The sequence below is a fragment of the Capsicum annuum genome, chromosome 1 (assembly GCF_002878395.1).
Source record: "Capsicum annuum cultivar UCD-10X-F1 chromosome 1, UCD10Xv1.1, whole genome shotgun sequence".
Classification (NCBI taxonomy): Eukaryota; Viridiplantae; Streptophyta; class Magnoliopsida; order Solanales; family Solanaceae; genus Capsicum; species Capsicum annuum.
The window spans coordinates 254,026,562-254,047,793 of record NC_061111.1 but is presented as its reverse complement, the minus strand read 5'-3'; the positions used below and the strand labels follow the sequence as shown (position 1 = coordinate 254,047,793).

Genomic DNA, 21,232 nt, shown 5'->3' with positions numbered 1-21,232 from the left:
ATTTCTTCATAAGTTGATATCGCGATTTCTACTTATGTGAGTCTTGGCAAAATGAAATGGGGTAGAAATAAATTTAATATGCATCTGGAATTTTCTACTTGCACAATATTATTCCACCTAATGGACTATGAAAAGGGTGTTGTATAGCGTATATGTAAACCTTACCTCTACTTTGTATACAAAGTAGAGAGACTATTTCCGATAGACCCTCGGGTCCAGGGATAAAAGCATTAACCATAATAGAAATTACACTAGTTTCTTTCAAAATGCACAAGGAGAGACTTGTGTAAATGAAGAGAGAAATCAAAAGATTTTGAAGATCATTTTCAAATGAACCAGTATACAACCATCCATGCGCAGCAATGTTTGATCAACAAAACAATCGAATCCAAATCGCTTCACAACTACACCGCGAGCGCCATGTACTCGCGGAAGGGTCCTAAAAATCTAACTCTTACAAATGATTACACGAACACCACCGTTACAAATTGATATAACAAAAGTTTAGCTTCACTTAGCTGCAAAATATTAGTGAGGTTGAACAACTATATATAGGTAAAAATCCGTCGAGCTATGTCATGGTTCTTCTTCATTTGCTCTTTCAGCGGCTTCTATCTCCGAATCAAGTTTGTTTAGTAGTTGTTCACTTACATGTTTCGCGACAGATATCATGTCGAGTATGACACTAGGGTCTAACCCTGCACCTCCTCGTTTAGTCAATCCACATATCATTCCATGTCGATTAACAGAAATGGAAACAGCTGAGCTCATTAGCGATTCCTCTTCTGAAGTTGCATCGACAATGTAGTGCCTCCCAACCTGCAATTATTGAAAGGAAAATGTCTGCGTTGGATTGTAGTCTGATAAAATGGATGGAGAGTAATAGGGTTTGTTTACCTTTGTCAAAGTAACTATGACGGGTACTCCACTGGTGTCGAATTGCAGAAATTCTTCATCACTGACATCGACATCTGCCTGCTCATCGGATGAGGCAGCTTCACGAACCTGAACTCTCGGAATACCTGTATTGCTCAATGCAGCCTGCAAGAACATCAATCACAGAGATAATACGTTATTAAAAAGAGATACACCTGCTCATCGCTGCTTAGAACAATAACATACCCAGCGTAGTCCCACAAAGTAAGGTCTAGAGTGTACGCGGACCTTACCCCTACCTCAGAGGTAGAGAATGTTCCAATTAATATGATTCCTTTCTTTCGTCCCATCTTCCATAACAATTTATTTCGATTAGTCAGAATATGGTTATTGCTTTCGGGCTGCATTCTCAAGTATCAAAGCATCTCTAAAACAGTCGAAGCAAGTTTCACCGTTTTCACCTTGCTAGTACAGGAAGAGGAAACGTTATTAGAATGTACCTTGATAGCGGCACCTAGTGCGTCCAGCAGATTTCCATCAGAACTAATAACAAGGCAATCGACATACAGATCCCAGCATACTTTTCCTTCTTTGATCAAGAGAGATGCCGGATTGATTCCAGCCCCTGCAAAATGAAACACATCACGAGATTATCAACTCGAGGGATGCATAAGTGCAACATTTACACCAATGGATGGTTACGTCCCCAGTAGAAGAAACGTGGATTTAGTAGAGAGAAGTGTGGAGTTTAGTGAATACCTGCTCCACTTTTACCACCCAAGAGACTCCGCTCAAGTGCTATCGAGAGCTCTGTGGACAATTCATCACCTCCTCTGCGCTACATGAATCAACACAATCGAAACTGATAACTGATAAAGAGATTTACAGTATGACATTATGTTCGGATATAAGAAAGGTTATTGCCAAATATAGAAAACAAGAGGGAACAAATTTTCTAACAAAACTACAAAACCAATAAACGAAAACAAGGAAGTAAACTGAATCCATGTACGCAACCTCAAATGATGGCTCTGCTGTGGGACTGCACTCTACGTAAATATAAACCTTTCCCTGGTCAGGATGAGATACACGTGGTTTCCCAAGTTCCGCCTGCAATAAGAATTTAATAGGCCAATTAAACAACTTTGATGAAAAAACTGTACCGTGACTACTAAGGATAACCAAGAAGGCATCATCAAATCTAAAACGGGAAGTAGAACACACGTTTCAATGCCTAGACCGTAATAGTACCTTAACGCTGGCAATAACATCAGTTTCACCCAACTTGACTCTTGCAGATCCATTTGCCTTGTAAGAAGCAATGAAGTTTAACACTGAACTCGAGTTGTAGCAAAAGAAACACTAAAACGGCGAACATTTCATCTATATAACAGAACATAACACTACCTGAGGAATAACACCTGTTTCCACATAAATTGGTCGATAAGTTAGCCGTTTTCTACCATCATTTCGCAGATCCTGGGCAATACCACCCTTAATAAAGTTCTTCTCTCCAACAGATAGACCAACCATCTCTGTAAGTGAATGAAATCATACACAATCACTCCTTATAACAGTTCATAATCTTGACAGAAGGACTAGAGTAAATGATATAAAGCTTATGACTTTTATCTCAAGTGCTGAAAACTCAAATTACAACAACAACAACAAATCCAATGTATTCCCACACAGTGGGGTCTGGGGAGAGTAAGATGTACGCAGTCCATACCACTACCTCCGGAGAGGTAGCACGGCTGTTTCGAAATTTTGAAAATTCAAATATAATGGTAAATTTTTCATATTTTATATTCATACTCTCCTTTTTCCATTCTTATAATATAGTTTCGAAAAATAAGTTACTTCCTCCATTTCAAAAAGAGTGTCGGAGGTCAGAGTCCTTCGACAAAGCACTTAACTATTTGTGTGAATTCAAACATAGATTTTTAAGCACCCAAGGATATGGCCTAGTGGTCAATGAAGTTGAAAGCCTGAGGTCTTAGGTTCGACTCCCAACGGAGACAAAAACCACTAGCTGAGTCTTCCCATCTGTCCTAGTCTTGGTGGACAGAGTTACCCGATATCTGTTGTTGGTGCGAGGTGACAAGTATCCCGTGAATTTAGTAGAGTTGCGCGAAAGCTTTGCGTTTGTCCACGGGATACCTGCCAACTCTCACCTGCATCAGGTACCAGGCAACGTTGTTCACCAAAGTTATAGAAAAAATGGTAAAGAAATCACCTGGTGTCATTTTCTTCTTCATCCTCATTCCAAAAGCATATCAACTATTCTGATTAATATTTTCTAAAAAGATAAACTCCATTTCAATTTTTATAAATGAACTCTAAGCATATTAATTATTACATTCTTTACACAATTTTCCTTAATGCTTACCTTTCAATTTAATCTAACAACTTAATAGATCAAATTATTAACAAAATAACTGGATGTGTGTTCCAAGCACAAAGAAAAAGAACTTTGCATTAAAAGAAAATGCGCAACCTACATAAATCCCGATAGTTTGTAGCTTAATTACAAAAAATCCCGTCCTTTTGCATAATTACTGAAAATCTCGATTTTGGATCTGTCAAGATACATAATTAGCTCCCGATACATCCAATCAAGATACATTTTTCCCTTAGTAAAGATACATAATTAGCTCCCAACACATTTTTTCCAATTTTGGGTCTATCGAGGTACATAATTAGCTCCCGATGCATTTTTTCCTTCGTAAAGCTACATAATTAGCTCCCGTCACATTTTTTTTCGATTTTGGGTCTATCGAAATACATAATACATCCAACGAAGATAGAGTTTTTCCTTAGTAAAGATACATAATTAGCTCCCGATACATCCAATGAAGATACATAATTAGTTTTTTTTTTTTTAATAATCGTGGTGTCGGGACAGCTTGGGTGCAAGTCCACTTATTACAACAACAACAGGTAACATATAACTCTGTCCACCAAGGCTAGGCTAGAAAAAATGGGAAGAAATCTCATTTATTCTAGTATTGGTGGACAGAGTTACGTGGTACCTGTTGCTGGTGGTGTGATGTGACAGTTATCTCGTGTAATTAGTCGAGGTGTACGCAAGCTGACTCAAACACCATGGTTATTAGAAAAAAGTTTTGTGCACTGTCAAGTAAACTTATTATTGCACGTTACCCAATTTTTTTCTTTTTCAATTTTTACGTAAAATATTCGGTAACAGCAGGTCAAAATTTTACTATTTTGTACATTGACAGTGCAAAAAAATTAAACTCAAAAAACATTTAGAGAAACTAAAACATGGCCATTCACTTAAATGCAAAAACTCCAAAGATAATAAAGGAAGAGTTGCACTTACAAGCTCGATTTGAGCTGCCGGAAAAGATGGAGAGAATGTAGCAGTCGCCGGAGAATTTGGCCGGTAATTTGAAGTTTAACCTGAGTTTTTCAGTGTTCAATTAAGGGCTTTCATATTTTGATATTGAAATTTAATTGGAAGAATTTGGGCTTTTATATCTGAGGCCCATTGGACCTTGTTTTCCATATTTTTTGGATTTTTCGAGTAATTCATCAAATTAATTTTTGGGCATATTTCATAAATCTCAACAGTTTAGTACCTAACTACATGATAATTAATTTTTGTGTCCCGATACATTACTTAAGGTGGCGATACATTACTTAGGGTCGCGATGCATTACTTAGACGGTCCAGTGATGGTCGCGATACATTACTTAGGGTGGCGATATCGCAATGCATTACTTACCCAGTTCAGACGATCGCAATACATTACTTAGTTGGTCCGGTAATGTATCACGAAACTAAGTGATGGCCCTAAGTGAAATCTGAAATTTTCGTAACTATTATAAGGGGTTGATATTGGGTAATAATGGTAAGTTACGGTGTGGATTTATGTAATTTTTCCTTAATTCTTCTGAATTTATTAATTATTATGGTCTATAGTATTCGCTATGTAATTATCAAGTATGTAAATTTAATTATCTATCGAAAACAATCTCTCTACTTCAGTTCTGAGATGGTGGCCGGTACGAATGCATACACTTAACCCCCCACCCCCAACCCGAAAAAAAAAAAAACATTTGGTGGGAATATATTTGATATGTTGTTGTAAATTTAATTGTCTAAATTCACGATCAAAATTAATATACTTGAATCTCAAAGTTGTCGGGTTTAATCTCCCGATCCATGTCAGATAATTTTCTTTCACTTTTCTTTGACCGGACCCTACACATAGCTTTAGTGCACCGGGCTGTCCTTTGATTTTATAGTATTATGCTAACTTGATTTTATATCCTTGAAAACGTCTTTACTAGGGAGCATTTTACATATTGGTAAGACTTTTCAGAGCGAATTCGAATTAGTAAGACCTCAAAGCAAATAATGAGATATCAAGTGGGAAAAAAAAGTGTTTGAGTCGAATCTCTAATTTAGCCAAATTTAAATGTAAGTAATCAATGAAAATCTATTTAAAATTTTATTATTACAATCCCGCAAGGATAAGCTAACCCCAAAAATGCATCCTTTGTTTGATCCCGCAAGTCATTTTTGCATGAAGCCGAAATCATTAGTAATCATCGTAAGCTATATGTCTATACAAATTAGCCATACGAGAACGAATTTGTTCTCATTGCAGGGAATGTTGAGCGCTAATCTAAGTCTTGAGAGAGACGTTCTGACCGACCACAAGCGGTAAGAGTCCAGCCCTTGAACACCAAACAAAAAAAATATATATATAAAGTCATCAAAAAGAGTCATGCAGAATCAAAAAGAATTCATTTATTCGTCTTATTTTTTATTATTTATATAAATAATTTAATAAATATATTAATTAATATAATGTTAGACAAATTAAGTATTATCGATGGGCTCTTACTAAGAGACTATAACTAGTTATTTCGATTTTCTATTAGCGGCTTTTAACTATAACCTCAACTCTATTTATTGGTCTGAGCAAGGTACGACTTATTTAAATTGAACAACTTGTACAAATTGTCTGTCACACTATGGATCCGAGGCATTATCAGCGCTTGGAGAATATGGCATGTTCAAGAACACAAGATTTAATTTTTTTTTTAAATGTTCAAGAACACAAGATTTAAATTTAAAAAAAAAAAAAATTGAAGTCATACACTTCTTTTCAAAATCTTTTTTTACATTTCAAAAATCAGTTCAGTCAAACTAAGATGCTTAAAAACGAGAATTATAATTACTATAGTAAGATATTTCTTAGTAGTAAAAGAAATTATACATATATGTTATAAGTAATTAACACTTACCCGCACCTGGTGTTTACATTAGCCCATTAAAAACAGGTCAAGAATTGATGTTCTCGAGGGGAGTGGGGGGAAGAGAAGCGATGTCAGTATCTTAGGTTGCGTGGAACAACATTTTTGGAGAGTTCGATCAACGTAACTGACACCTTAGGTTGCCCTGAACAACGTTTTCCGAGAGTCCGAGCAACATAACCAACACCTTGGAGAGTCCGCGCAACATAACTGGCACCTTAGGTTGCTCAGAACAACATTTTTGGAGAGTCCAGCCAACATAACTGACACCTTACGTTGCTCGGAACAACATTATTGGAGAGTCCGAGCAACATAACGGGTACTTAGGTTGCTCGGAGCAACATAACTGGCACCTTAGGTTGCTCGGAACATTTTTGGAGAGTCCAACCAACATAACTGACACCTTAGGTTGCTCGGAACAACATTATTGGAGAGTTCGAGCAACATAATGGGCACCTTAGGTTGCTCGGAACAACACTTTTGGAAAGTCCGAGCAACATAACTGGCACATAGGTTGCTCGGAACAACATTTTTAGAGAATCCGAACAAGTCATATGCTCACACACATTCGTAACAATTAAAAACGGGGCAGGGCGGGGCGGGGGGCAGTGGGAGTGTTGCTTTTCATGGAGGCAACTATAATAGTTCAAACACATTGCATGAAAAGAGGATAATCAATTTATCTTGGCTAAAACTGAACATAAAACATCAATGAAGATGAAATTCATTTAGAGACCAATTATACAACTGGAAATCCTACAACGAACGACCGAATAGAACAAGAACTACGACGAAAACTAGTTCGAATGACTACACAACCTCAACCGGAAAATGACAATGCCCGGTAGATGAGGCTAACAAACAAGTTAAACAACAAATGGATGTGAGAATTAAGGATTCAAATGAGAACCGGAATGATTTACCCTCCTATGCAGGCAGCGTTACGTTGATGTCAGTAGGCTTGTTTCTTGACTCGGGTGCTAATGACGATGACCAGTTAATCGACGAAGCAGGCATTGTTGATTTTGCAGAAGAGTGATTATACGGTTCTTGGGTATCCGGATTAGATAGAGGAACAACAGTAGCTGTTATTGGCTCCAATTTGTTCTTCTTGGTCTTCATTTGCTCATGTTGATTTCCAGCAAGGAAGCTGCCCACGACGATCTGATTCACAGCAACAAAAGAGAAAAAAAAATTGTAATTTGGCCGAAGCGTCACAAACTATGTTGCTCGGACTCGTCAAAAATGTCAATGGGTGCGTGTCGGATTCGCCAAAAATAGTGTATTTTTGAAGAATCCGACACGGGTGTGACATCAAAAGTGAAGAATCCGCACAACTTAGGTCACAAAAGATAAGTTGCGGGGACTCTTCACTTCCGATGCCGCACCAGTGTCGGATTCTCCAAAAGTACACTACTATGGGAGAATCCGACACACACACGGGTGCGACATCGAAAGTGAAGAGTCCGCACAACTTAGGTCACAAAAGCTAAGTTGAGCTTCACTTTCGATGACGCAACTGTGTCGGATTCACCAAAAGTACACTACTTTAGGAGAATTCAACACGTACCCGTTGACAATTTTGAAGAGTCTGAGCAACATAGCACCAAAGTACTACTTCATATTCGTCAGGTAAAAAGGTCCAAAGTTACCCTCTACCATACCGAATATCTTAATTTTACATGTTATATTATGGACCCACTGTGTGATTACACTGGATATGTTGTTGTTCTTATACTTCAAAACCGTTCATAATACAATCATTCTTAGTCTCATATTTACCCATCACTTTTAAGGGAGCTCAAGTGTAGATATTTCGGGAAAAAAGTCGAGATTTACCCCTATATTTTTACTATGGTTTAAAACTTGGAAAGACCGTCACGAGATTACCACTTCATATTTGTCAATAGAGTTTAATTTTCGTTAACTGACTGTAAAAAATCCTCTCTATACTTATACAAAATACCTTAATTTTTCTATTTGTTATACTTTAAGATCATTCATATCCTTTTATACCTCTCTACTATACGAAATATCGTAATTTTTCTATTTATTCTACTTTAAAATAGTTCATATCCTTAATGTTAGCAAAATGTCTCGCACCCGGCCTTGACCCTAACGAAGCTCCAGCCTCAAATACAACGGAGAATAAGTTGAATAACGGGTAAATTTGAACTTTTTTCTGTTTTGAAAACAACTATCCGTAGCTTTGGGTGGACAACTTAGAAAAGAGAGTAGCGAACATGCTACGATGGGTCAAACTACACTAACTGTGTGAAAACATTGGATATAACTCAAAAATTATTGCCTAAAACAAGCATAGAAGAAACAATACCTGCACAGGACCGGCAGCGACTAGTAGACCGGCAACTCCACCTCCAACAACGCGTCCATCAGGGCTTGCTAGGGAAACACTCATTCCGCCGGATCTGTTTCTCATTCCTCCCGTCTCAGACGGCATAAATGATCCAGTCAATGACAGTATCTCAAACCGTCCCTACAGGAACAAAGGAAGAGGAAGGTTATGCACAAACGCCAACCAGATAAACATGCGCAAAGTTAACGCCTTTCATCAAAGTAATACATTCCTTGCATAATACCCCCAGCGAAATTTCGTTTGGGAACTAAATGACCCCTCAAACTCGAGTAGATAGACTCTTTCAAATAATCATTCATAAGATTACAAGTATCAGAAAACACCTAGTTGATCTATCACCATTCATACATTGGACTAGAATATGTTACACTATTACATTCAGCATTTCGAACACCTAAACAATCTCAGACCAATTTTCGTTAGTTACATCTAATTCTTTATAAACAAATGAACTTGAGGACAATGCAGGAAACACCAACAAATACAATAGCCAATATATTTGCATGTATATAAGATGTTCAAATATATAAATGCAGGCTAAATATATTTCATTCATTATTTATGACAAAAACATGGTAAATGTTAAAACTGATCTAAAAGGTCACATATTAAGCAAAGAGGTAAACATGAATTAAACAGTTCGTGTTAACAGACCTCGTACGTCAACGTGCCACCTGAAGAGTCTGGTTGACGCAGTGTAACACTTGAAATTACACCATTCGCTGAGAGAATGCATATTGCTCGAGGACCTTGTTGAGAAAATGATATAATCTTCATGGTGACATCCTAAAAGAAAATCAAAACGAACAGTCAGCGATCTCCATGAAGTTCAATATATAGAAGTTCAATTTTTTAATTTTTGTTATAAAAAAAAATCCTGGTTATGGAAAGAATTCTTGAAAAACGACTAATTAATTAGTGAGAATTTGTGAAGTACTGGCATGCCATGTTGCTCGGACTCTTCGAAAATACCGCAGGATGCATGTTGAATCCTCCCAAAAGTAGTGCATTTTAGGAGGATCCGATGCAAGTGCGGTAGTATTTTGGAGAATCCAAGCAACAAAACTGGCAATGACACAGATCGCCGATGAATTGTATATTTTATGATAGCCACGACCCATTTTACCAGGCAGCAAACTACGAAAATTTGCATGAAAATGACAGATATACCAGCTTCGGCTGACATTTTACCTCTCCAGTATTAACGGTGATTATGTGGGGCGTAAAATTAGCACCAACGGAGCATGAGACCCATTCACTTAAACCTACAGAAAGAAAAAGTATTAATACTTCAACACGAGTCATTACGGACCAGTATTCATCTGACAACATAAGTGACCTTCAGATAGAGGTGAACTCGGACAAAAAGAAAATTTAGGTACATATTTTTGAAGATTATCACACAACTGATCCGTATCAAAATGTTGGATTCAATTGAACGCACTGTCTATATGCTACATAGGTGTTGGCTTGCATGAACGAATTATGCAGGCTAAAAATGCATACAATAAACTCAATATAATGGGAGCTTCGTGCACTGAGATAAATGTTAAAAAAGAAAAAGTTCAAAAGTATCAACAAGCAAACGGCTACAACCACCGCTAACTAACAGTAAAAAAAGTTCAAATCTTTACCTGATTTTTCAACATCCATCTTAGGCATATGAGGCTTACTAACTAACTCGACCGGCTGGAATTTCCCCATTATACATTTGAAATTATGAGTTCAAAATTTAAATTCATCGAAATTTTAGTGATCATTTACACACATGCGTGCAGGCATGTACACACACAAACACACACACACACACACATATATATATGACCTGCATATAAACATAACAACCAATTCAACCCATAGATTATATGCTATACATACACATCAACTTGCATGAATGATGGCTAAAAGTCTGAGAGTACATACAACAAACTCAATGTGGTTCCGTCCCTTCACCGAAATCAAAGCATAACGGGAGCTTAGTTTACCGAGATATGAATCCACCACTAACTAAACAGTAAAAAAAAGTTCAGATTTTACCTGAATTTCAACCTCCATCTTAGGCATATGAGACTTACTAACTAACGCAAGTAGCCAAATTCTCCCCATTATACATTTGAAATTATGAATTCAAAATTTAATATTAGTTGAAAATTAAGCAACTTTACCAACACATATATATGTATATATGACCTACACACAATTGATCTCATACATTTTATGCTATCTACACATTTATTTGAACGAATGCAAGATAAAACTACATAAAATACACTCAATATGGTCCGTCCCTTCACCGGATCCTACACATAACGGAAGCTTAGTACAGCAATAACTAAATCAGCACAAAGTTCAAATCTTTACCTGAATTTTCAACCTCCAACTTAGGCATATGAGACTTACAAACTAACCCAACTAGCCAAAATTTTCCCATTTTATGTTTGAAATTATGAATTCAAAATCTTAATATTTGTTGAAAAATTAGCAACACACATACATGTATATGACCTGTATGAAATTGAGCCCATAGACTACATGCTATCTACGCATTTACTTGCACGAATGCAAGATAAAACTACGTACAACACACACAATGTGGTCCGACCATTCACTGGACCCTACACGTAATGAAAGCACAGTGCACCAATAACTAAAACAGCTACAAAGTTCAAATCTTTACCTGAATTTTCAACCTCCAACTTAGGTATATGAGGCTTACCAACTAACCCAACCAACCGGAGTTTCCACATTATACGTTTGAAATTATGAGTTCAAAACTTAATATTTGTTGACAAACATATGATTCTTTTACACACACACACACACACACGACTAACATCAAAGCAATACATTCAATTTAACCCATAGATTATATGCTATCTACGCATTTACTAGCACGAATGCAAGATAAAACTACATACAATACACTCAATGTGCTCCGTCCCTTCAACGGACCCTACACAAAACGAAAGCTTAGTACACCAATAACTAAACAGTAAACAAAGTTCAAATCTTTACCTGAATTATCAACCTCCAACTTAGGCATATGAGGCTTACTAACTAACCCGACCAACTGGACTTTCCACATTATACGTTTGAAATTATGAGTTCAAAATTTAATATTTGTTGAAAAATATGTGATTTTTCACACACATATATATATGACTAATATCAAAGCGATGCATTCAATTTAACCCATAGATCATATGCTATCTACGCATTTACTAGCACGAATGCAAGATAAAACTACATACAATATACTCAATGTGGTCCGACCCTTCACCGGACCCTACACACAACGAAAGCTTAGTATACCAATAACTAAATAGTAAACACAGTTCAAACCTTTACCTGAAGTTTCGACCTTCAACTAAGACATATGAGGATTACTAACAAACCCGACTAACCGGACTATCCACATTATACGTTTGAAATAATGAGTTCACTATTTAATATTTGTTGAAAAACATGTGATTTTTTACACACACACACATATATCTGACTTAACATCAAAGCGATACATTCAATTTAACCCATAGATTATATGCTACATACGCATTTACTTGCACAAATGCAAGATAAAACGACATACCCGATCCTTCACCGGACCCTACACATAACAAAAGCTTAGTGCACAATAACTAAACAGTAAACAAAGTTCAAATCTTTACCTGAATTATCAACCTCCAACTTAGGCATATGAGGCTTACTAACTAACCCAACCGGCCGTATCTTCCCTCGTTTCTCCACGGAGAAATCAATCACCGGCGACGCCCCTGGTGCAGCCGACGAAATAGGCTTAGGTGAAATAGGTATAGCCACTCCATCAGGTCCATACTTTCTTGGTCTACCTCTCTTCTTTTTCACCAATGCCAGCCCTCCAGACCCAGCCACGGCCCCGGTGACTATGCCACCGGGGCCAGTGGAGGCTGGAGTTGGTGAAACAACTACACCAACCACTTGGGGTTTCACTACTTGACTTGGATTTTCACTAGTGGTCCTAGGTGCCATATGGTAGTCTGATGGTGCATCTGATCCCACCACTGTTACTCCACTCATACTCATATTTTTCTTCACAACAACTATAGAAACAATTCACAATAAAATTCTCTTTTCACCTTTTACTCAAAATCCCATCACCAAGAAAATCACCTTCCAAGAAAATTTTAATTTTTTTTCACCTTTTACTCAAAATCACAAACCAAGAAAAAAAAAATCACCTTTTACTCAAAATCCCAGCATTTTTCTAAACTCAAAACAGCAAAAATCATTTCAAGAATCTTCAAAAAAAAATTATTTTCACCTTCTACTCAAAATCCCATCACCAACAAAATCACCTTCCAAGAATTTTTTTTCACCTTTTACTCAAAATTCCAACATTTTTCTAAACTCAAAACAGCAAAAATCATTTCAAGAATCTTCAAAAATAATTTATTTTTACTTTTTACTCAAAAACTCATCATTTTCTTATAGTGAAACAGCTAAAATCAATCAAAAATCTTCCAATAAAATTTCTTTTCACCTTCTACTCAAAACTCATCATTTTCATAAAGTAAAAACAGCAAAAAAATCACTCAAAAACACCCAAAAAAAAAAGTTTTCTCCTTTAGCTCAAAAACTCAATCATTTTTCTTATAGTAAACAGCAAAAAATTAACTCCAACTTCACTAAAAAACACATCATATTACTATAGTGAAAACACCAAAAATCACTCAAAAACTTCAAAAAAAAACTAAAAAAAGTTCCACTTTTTACTCATAAAGTCATAGTTTTTCTTCATACAAAATGCCAAAAATAGACTAAAAAACAAGAACTCAAAATAACAAAAAAAATGAAAATGAAGCTTTTAAGTAATTTTTTGAAATCTTACCAGCTCAACTAAAATACAGAAAGATTAAAAACTGGGAAAATATGAAGCTATTCATTTTCTCCTCTTTTTTTAAAAAAAAAAATCAAATTTGAGAAGCAAAAAAAAAAAAACAGAAAAAAAGGAACTAAATGGGAAGAATCGGAAAAAAATACAAATTTTTAGCTATTTTCCAGAAATAAAGAGAGGGATTAAAGGAAAAAAGATTGAATTTTTAGCTAAAAATAAGTGATGAGAAAATGTGAAAAAATGGAGTTTTTATGGAGTTAAAAAGAAAAAAAAAAAAAAAAAAAGGTAATTTGGAATTCCTAACTTTTCTCAGATTTGTCCAAATCCTAATTGAAGGAAATAATAATTAATTATGATAATAATAATGACAAGAAAAAGAAATTACTATTAAATATAATTTCCTCCATTCCTTTTTATTGTTATATAAGCTTCCTTTTAAAAATTAAAGGATATAGACTTTGATCAATGATTTAAAATATAATTTTTAATTTTATTAATATAAAATTATAATTTATAATTATTTTTTCTACAATTTTTAAATATTTAAATTTTAAAATATGATATTAATCTATTCTAATCTAGCTTTATGAATTACTTAAATTAACTTTCAATAAATTAAATACTACAATTAAAACAAAAAAAAAATTATGTAACTATAAATTATTTTATTAAAGATAAATAAATATTTTAAAATTAAATTATTATTAAATATAAAATATATTATTTTGTCGGACGAAAAAGAAAAGTGAATCTATATAAATTAAAACGTACAAAAATGTAATTAATACTAATTAATTATGGAAAGGAGAGAAATTATATATCGTGGTTAAGAAAATATTTGGGGTCCGGTGAAAAAGAAAATTTTGAAAATTTAAAATTTAAAAATAAAAAAAGTTTGTAGTTGGGAAAAGTGAAATTAGGTTGCCAAGGCATGAAGACAACTATCACACTCTCTCTCCTTTTTAAAAAAAGAAAAAAAAAAGGAAAAAATAATAAAGTACATACGCCAATATTTTGTATTTATATCAAGAAAATAAAATATTAATTCCCATACATTGTTGCTTTATTATTATTATTATTTTTTTGGCAAGCAAATAAAGACAAAATGTACGAATATGAATATTAAATGATTGAGGCAAAATTAGTGGGAAATATAAAGTAATTTTTGCTTTTTAAAGAAAAAAAATATAGGGTTGGATTTGACTTGTGAATAGTATAGAAAGAAAAAGTAAAAAAAAGAAAACTTCTAAGTGACAATTTGGAAAAAAAAAAACTATACAAATAAAAAATAACAATGAATTAGTGAAATTTTACAAATGAGATCCGAAAATGATAGAATGTACGCAGATTTTATCACGATTTCATGAAAATAAAAAAATTGTTTCTGAAAGACCTTCAACTCATGTGTAGTAAAACTATGCAAATAAATTTTTTGAAAAAAAAAAATTATGCTAAAAGTTTTAAACATATTTAGATTATTTTTTTATTGATAAATTTCAAAGAAAAAAGTTTTAAAACGCAGGAGAATGAATTCCTTAAGTGAAATTCGAGGAGGATAGACTAATGTGCGAAGATGTTATTTCGACTTTTTTCTAATAGAAAAAAATATTTGTATAGATCCTCAACTTAAAAGAAGAGTAAGTGAGGTTTGAGAAATATAAAATGTACGCAAATTTTATGTGTAGCGCAAAGATAAAAAAGGTTGTTTCCGATTAATCGTTGAGTCAAGAAAAAATAATAATAAATAATGATATAAAATAAAACTAAACATATTTAGACAATTTTTTTGTTGGTAAATTTCAAAGAAAAAAGTTTAGTTAAAAACACCAGACAATGAACCCCTAAATGAAGTTTGAGGAGGATAGAATATGCGAAAACGTTATTTTGATTTTTTTCTGATAGAAAAATTATTTTTATAATTCTTCAATTTGAAAGAAGAGTAAGTGAGGTTTGAGAAGTATATAATGTATGCAAATTTTACAGCATAAAAATAAAAAAAGGTTGCTACCGATTGACCCTTCGATCAAGAAAAAAACAATGATAAAAATATAAAATTATAAATAAAATAAGGATAATAAAATATGATGATGAACTGAGCTAATAAAGTAAAAGATGAGCAGTAAAAAAAGATATTATGTGAATACTAAACCCAACAAAGTAAAAAGTTAATTTTACCTTTTTTATGTGTGAATTATGAATTATATCTTATTATCCAAGTTTTACATTATCTTTTTATTTTATTTTATTTTATTTTTGGTTAATGCTATTTCTTCTTTTCTTCTTTACATCACTAAATTTTATGGGTGCACGTAGTAAATACATTATTCTCCTTTAATTTGGTTTTCCAAAAAAAAAAAAAAGTGATTGTCTGGGAAACTATTTTCTTTACTTCTTTTACTTTTCTTTTTAGGTAGGAAATTATTTTATTTTCAATTTATCCTTTAATTTGTAATTAGGAATTATGGGCTTAAAAGTTTTAGATAAATTATATAATAGGCGTGTACATTCAAACGCTGAATGTAGCATAAATGAGAATGTTGTGTTGGATGTGTGGACTTACTAAGGGAGATAGGGTTAAGAATGAGATTATTCGAACGAAGGTGGGTAGTGACGGAGCCAAGATTTTCATTGAGGGGTTCGGAAATAAAAATATGGACTGGTCGAACGGGGTTCGACATCTACTATATATACATAAAAATATTTTTGACCGTGTAAAAATAGTATAATTTTCGGCGAAGGGAGGTCGAATGAACCCCTGATTACAAGGTGGATCCGTCACTGAAGGTGAGGGTGGCCTTAATGGTGGACAAGATAGGAGAAACGAGATTGAGATGGTTTGAGCATGTGAACTGGAGAGGCATGGATACCCCGGTTCGAATTTCAGGCAGGATAGAGGCTAATCGAAGGAATACTGAAGGGAGGTGATTAGATATGACATGGAGCAGTTACAACTTACAGAGGACATGACCCTAAATAGGTTTGAAGCGAGATTGAGATGGTTTAAGCATGTGAACAGGAGAGGTGTGGATACTTCGATTCGGATTTCAGGTAGGATAGAGGTAGGTCGAAGGAATACTGGAGGGAGGCGATTAGACATGACATGGAGCAATTACAACTTACTGAGGATATGACCTTAGATAAGAAAGTATGGAGAACGCGGATTAGGTTAAAAGTTTAGTGGGTGTGGGTGAGTCGTAGCCAGTAGTTTGGTGTGTTTTAGGGTAGCCTTGCTATTAGTCGTAGGATTTTTCATTAGGATGAAGTATCTAGTTAGGTGGGTTAGGAGAGGTGGGTGCTTGCATTTTGACAGTGTATCCTATGTCTTATTTTTGTCATTTCATCCTATCTCATGTTTTATTATGATCTTACTTACTGTCTCCGTGTTTTAAGTCGGGGGTCTATTGAAAATAACATCTTCACTTCTTCAGAGGTAGTGGTGTGAATTGCGTACATTTAACCTCCCTCCTTCCCCCGACCCCACCAGGTAGAAATTCACTGGGTGTGTTGTTGTTGTTGTCTTTTTTAAAAAAAGTAGAAACAGACTCTCTACCTCACCTCTAAGATAGTGATAAATGTTTCAGACTGCGTATATTCTACTCTTATATGACATCATTTTGTGAGAATATATGTTATTATTTATATAAAAAATTATCGCATATATAGGTCAAAAAATCCTTCGGAGATATATATATTAAATTTTGACACATATATATTAAATTTTGAATATTCTTGGTGAAATATTTGACGTTATTTTTGGGTCTTGTTGAACCCGCTCTTTTATGCTAACTCCACTTTTGTTAAAAAATAAATAAATCATATTTCAGGATTTAAATCAATATCAATAATATAATCAGTAAAATCTATAAGTGAGATTCGAGAAGGATAAAATGTTACCAGACCTTACCACTATACCTCGTGGAGGTAAAGAAGTTGTTAGCAAAAGACTCTCGATTCAAGTGTAATAATTTCAAGTACAGAGGAGAAGAAATAATGAAGAAAATATAACAACTAAAAAAAAAGCAGTGCAAAGTCCGCGTAAAATAACAAGAACATCAAAAATAATGCAATAACAAAACATAATAAATAACAGACTGTATTAAATATTGCAAGCAAGGGCTACGATACTGTGGTACTACAACGATAAACACCTACAGTCCTAACCAGTGTTGGAGCCAGGATTTTCATTGAGGGGGATCAGAAGTAAACATACGAACTAGTCGAAGTAGGTTCAACATCAATTATATATACATAAAAATATTTTTGATCGTGTAAAAATAGTATAAAAATAGAATAATTTTCCGTTGAAAAGGGTTCGGATGACCCCCCTGATTATAAGGTGGATCCGCCACTGGCCCTAACCCCTCGAAAGCACGACGACACCTGTACACCATTAACCTTCTACCCTAATACGCATTTTTCATACCCTAATACGCATTTTTCGAGGGGTTATGACCTCTTTTTAATACTTCTTTGGATTTGAATCAAGAACTTTAATTAAGAAAAGAAACTATCATCTATATATCTTAACAAATTCTTGACCGTAGATGATATTCTTCGATACTAAAATTAACTCTAAGAGGTCGTCTGATCGGGGAACAAGTTATCTCAAATTTACTAATACCGAGATTAGTTATTCCGTCGTCAAGAAGAGATAAAAATAATATTATAATCCCGAGATAACTAATCCAGCGATAATTATCCCAACCAAACATGAGATAAATCATCTTAAAATTAATTCAAAAATTAATTATTCCTTATCTCTCATACCAAACGATCCCTAATAGTCCTAATGTACCCAAAACAAATTTATTTATTTATTTATTGCTTGCAGATTTCTTATTTTGACGTATATATGGGTATACAAAATTGCATTAATAATTCAGGCTTGACTTTTAATCAACAAGAAAACCAAAGTACAATAATTTTTTAGCAATTTTGAAAAAACGTAACCTTTAAATACTGCTTAATTAATATATTAAATAGCTTAATTAATTCGTAGAAATCATATCATTTTCATAAATTAAAGCAAAAGGCATCAGTATGTGGTCATCATGATTACTTGATAATATTAATTTTTTACCCAAAGATAGCAATATTATTAATGTTAATCTAATCTCTTAAAAAATATTTGATAATTGATGCTCCCTATTTATTATAATGGAGAAAATTGGCCTTTTGTGGGACCATTAAAGTTGACTAATAATAAAGCCAGTATTACGGGGAAATAATTAATTTTTTAAAATTATAATAATAATGAAAATACTAACATTTCGATAATAACAACTCTTCTTCGAAAATGGTTAAAACAATACGTTAAAAAAAAAATATATGTTAATACTTCTTTGGTGAATAATTGTTCGTCGTGTTCTTTTTTTACATGACTCATAAAAATTTAAATATTTTTTTTCTGTTGAGATATTCGTATTTTTCAAGAATAATTACTATTAAAAAAATAATAGAAAAACATAATTAATTTTTTCTTGAAATAACTAGTTTTAAAAATAAAGATAAATAATTTGAGACACAAAAAAATATTATGTAAGATAACTCGACATTTTAATTATTTTTGAAAATTTATCGGTAAGATAACAGTATTTTTCGCCTCTCGATTATCAATGAATATCTAATTAAGTTCATTTTATCTTCAAGTATTTGATTCCTCTACTTACAAGTATTAACAATTTTAAAATATTTAATTATTTTTATTAAATTTATATCATTACTTCATATCTGATGGTGATCTACTTCTAAAAATAATTCAAATTATAAAATATTTCTTTTATAACGGAATCGAAAGCACACATATAAAGTTGAAATTGAGTCATATACCACAAAAAACTAAAATTAAAATTTATCAATAATAAAAGAATTAAATATATAATTATCTCTAATAATGACAATTTAAAGAGCCTTGCAATTATAAGTAACAATTCTTTTTAAAAAATGATTAAACAATTAATATTATGCAAGCTAGCTCTCCATATAATTCCTTTTTTTTTTTATTAAAAAAATTATTTTACATTTAAAGGTAATATGGACTACTAGTATATTTTATTATTAGTCCTTTATCTTTTTATTATTTTTTTTGGGGTAATTGAACATGACTTTTAAGTTTTTGCAAATTCCAACATCATGGCTGCAAGTGGAAGGGATTAAAAAAATAATTTTAAATGATATAACAATTTAAATATCTTGAGAAACCTTTGATGACTTCCAACTTTAATTTTCAAGAAAAATTAATAATTTAGATACTCAATTATTACTTTGATTATTACCACTTGTCAATTTTGCGTCCTTATGTTTCCACCAGAAATATTTAAATTAATTATATTGTGCCCATCAATATAAATGACCACTTTTAAAATCCTACAACCATATTCACAATATTAATGGAATAACTTCATTATATATGCAAAAAGGAGGCATATAAGGGCTAAGATACAGCTATTTTTTTATATTATAACTATAAAATTATTCGAACTTCGCGCGATTATAAAAAGTATTTATTAACGATCTCTTTAATAAATTTAGATAAGAATAGAGGTAAATTTTTATATGCACATACAAAACTTAATTATGTATGTTGATGAAATTAAAAATATAAATATTTTTATTTAAAAAATAGAGCTTGGAGAAACTTCATTTTCATGAACGAAAAAAAGAAAGATATTTTGTAAAGACATTTTTACTTTTGATTATATGAAAATTACATAGAAAAGTATATGAAAAGTCGTTGTAATTAGCATGATATGGGATGACAAGAGAAAAAGCTCTCCTTAAATATTTAAATTGACTGTCAAACGTGGGCTTTAACTCTTGCATGTATTTAATGAGGTTTTTAAAGTAATTTATTAAATAGGTTATAAATAAAAAATTAAAAAAATAATTATAATTATATTTTATGTATATATAATAGATGTCCAACCCTTTCGATTTAGTCTTTCTTCAAATTTTGAACCCCCTTTATGAAAATTCTGGCTAAGACTCTTGAGTATAATCCCACTAAATGATGTCTGGGGAAGAGTAGAATATACATAAGATATGCTACTTCGGTTTGGTTTTATATATTATCGGTTCGGTTTATCGGTTTTCGATTTTTAAATATGCTAAACCAATAATATATTTTTTTTATCGATTTTTGGTTTATCGATTTTTAGTTCTTAACGGTTCGGTTTTCGGTTTGACCGATAGGAAAATACTCATAAAATATAAATAGTAGTAATTAACATGAAAAAAAACAAATCTTAGTTGCAACCAAAAATCCTACATGATGTGTTTAAATTTACAAAAATCTTCAAGTTTGAACTAAATGTTGTTAGGAGAAACTAAGAATTTGTATAATTGAAATAATAGATTTGTTAATCTGTAGAAATAAAAGAGAAATATATAATAAGTCATATATATATATATATATTCTTATTGGGTTATCGGTTTACCCAATAACCCAATAAGAAAAAATCGAACTGAACCAATAATCCAATAATTTTTTTTATAAAACCATTAAAAAATCGTTAACTCAATAACCCAATAACAATAAACCAATAGCATTTTTATTGGTTCGATTTATCAGTCGGTTCGATTTTTGCACACCCCTAAGCACAAGTCTTAGTAGCCATTTGGCTATGAAAATTACTTTTTTTTCGGAGTTGGAATTGAAGTTGAAGATGAAGTTGGAATTGAAGTTGTGTTTGACCATGTCTTTTTGAATATTTTTTTTAGACTTTTGAAAAATCTTTTTTAAATATGATTTTATGCCCTCAACTTTTAAAAACTATCAAAATCACCCAACTACTAATTTACCTACTAACATACAATCAA

General features: G+C 32.9%; 2 protein-coding genes across 3 annotated transcripts; both read right to left on the bottom strand.

The window, feature by feature from the left end:
* Nucleotides 1-291: 291 nt before the first annotated feature.
* LOC107851352 (exosome complex exonuclease RRP42) lies at nt 292-4,351 on the bottom strand. 2 transcript variants are annotated; one of them, XM_047402145.1, is made up of 9 exons: nt 4,220-4,334; nt 3,113-3,175; nt 2,284-2,411; nt 2,128-2,184; nt 1,894-1,986; nt 1,636-1,714; nt 1,377-1,501; nt 898-1,041; nt 292-819 (listed from the first exon to the last, which is right to left on the bottom strand). In XM_047402145.1, exons 2-9 carry the CDS (start codon nt 3,138-3,140, stop codon nt 577-579), a joined length of 897 nt encoding a protein of 298 aa, XP_047258101.1. In that variant the 5' UTR covers nt 3,141-3,175; nt 4,220-4,334; the 3' UTR covers nt 292-576. The 2 variants fall into 2 exon arrangements, with proteins under 2 accessions (XP_047258101.1, XP_016551824.2); XM_016696338.2 differs by lacking the exon at nt 3,113-3,175 and having other exon boundaries at nt 4,220-4,351.
* Nucleotides 4,352-6,819: 2,468 nt separating this feature from the next.
* On the bottom strand, nt 6,820-13,831 carry LOC107851257 (AT-hook motif nuclear-localized protein 1). Its single transcript, XM_016696216.2, has 5 exons — nt 12,210-13,831; nt 9,733-9,806; nt 9,196-9,327; nt 8,500-8,661; nt 6,820-7,328 (listed from the first exon to the last, which is right to left on the bottom strand). The coding sequence occupies exons 1-5, from the start codon at nt 12,601-12,603 to the stop codon at nt 7,092-7,094; spliced, it is 999 nt and encodes a 332-aa protein (XP_016551702.1). The 5' UTR covers nt 12,604-13,831; the 3' UTR covers nt 6,820-7,091.
* Nucleotides 13,832-21,232: the final 7,401 nt, after the last annotated feature.

Excerpts from the sequence above, each read along its gene's own strand:
- LOC107851352 (XM_047402145.1), bottom strand. The coding sequence starts at position 3,140 with ATGAGGATGAAGAAGAAAATGACACCAG. Across the intron at positions 1,715-1,893 it reads CAGCAGAGCCATCATTTGAG|CGCAGAGGAGGTGATGAATT; the intron begins GTTGCGTACATG and ends TGATTCATGTAG. Across the intron at positions 1,502-1,635 it reads GGGTGGTAAAAGTGGAGCAG|GGGCTGGAATCAATCCGGCA; the intron begins GTATTCACTAAA and ends TTCATTTTGCAG.
- LOC107851257 (XM_016696216.2), bottom strand. The coding sequence starts at position 12,603 with ATGAGTATGAGTGGAGTAACAGTGGTGGGATCAGATGCACCATCAGAC. Across the intron at positions 9,328-9,732 it reads TCACCGTTAATACTGGAGAG|GATGTCACCATGAAGATTAT; the intron begins GTAAAATGTCAG and ends ATTTTCTTTTAG. Across the intron at positions 7,329-8,499 it reads TCGCTGCCGGTCCTGTGCAG|ATCGTCGTGGGCAGCTTCCT; the intron begins GTATTGTTTCTT and ends GCTGTGAATCAG.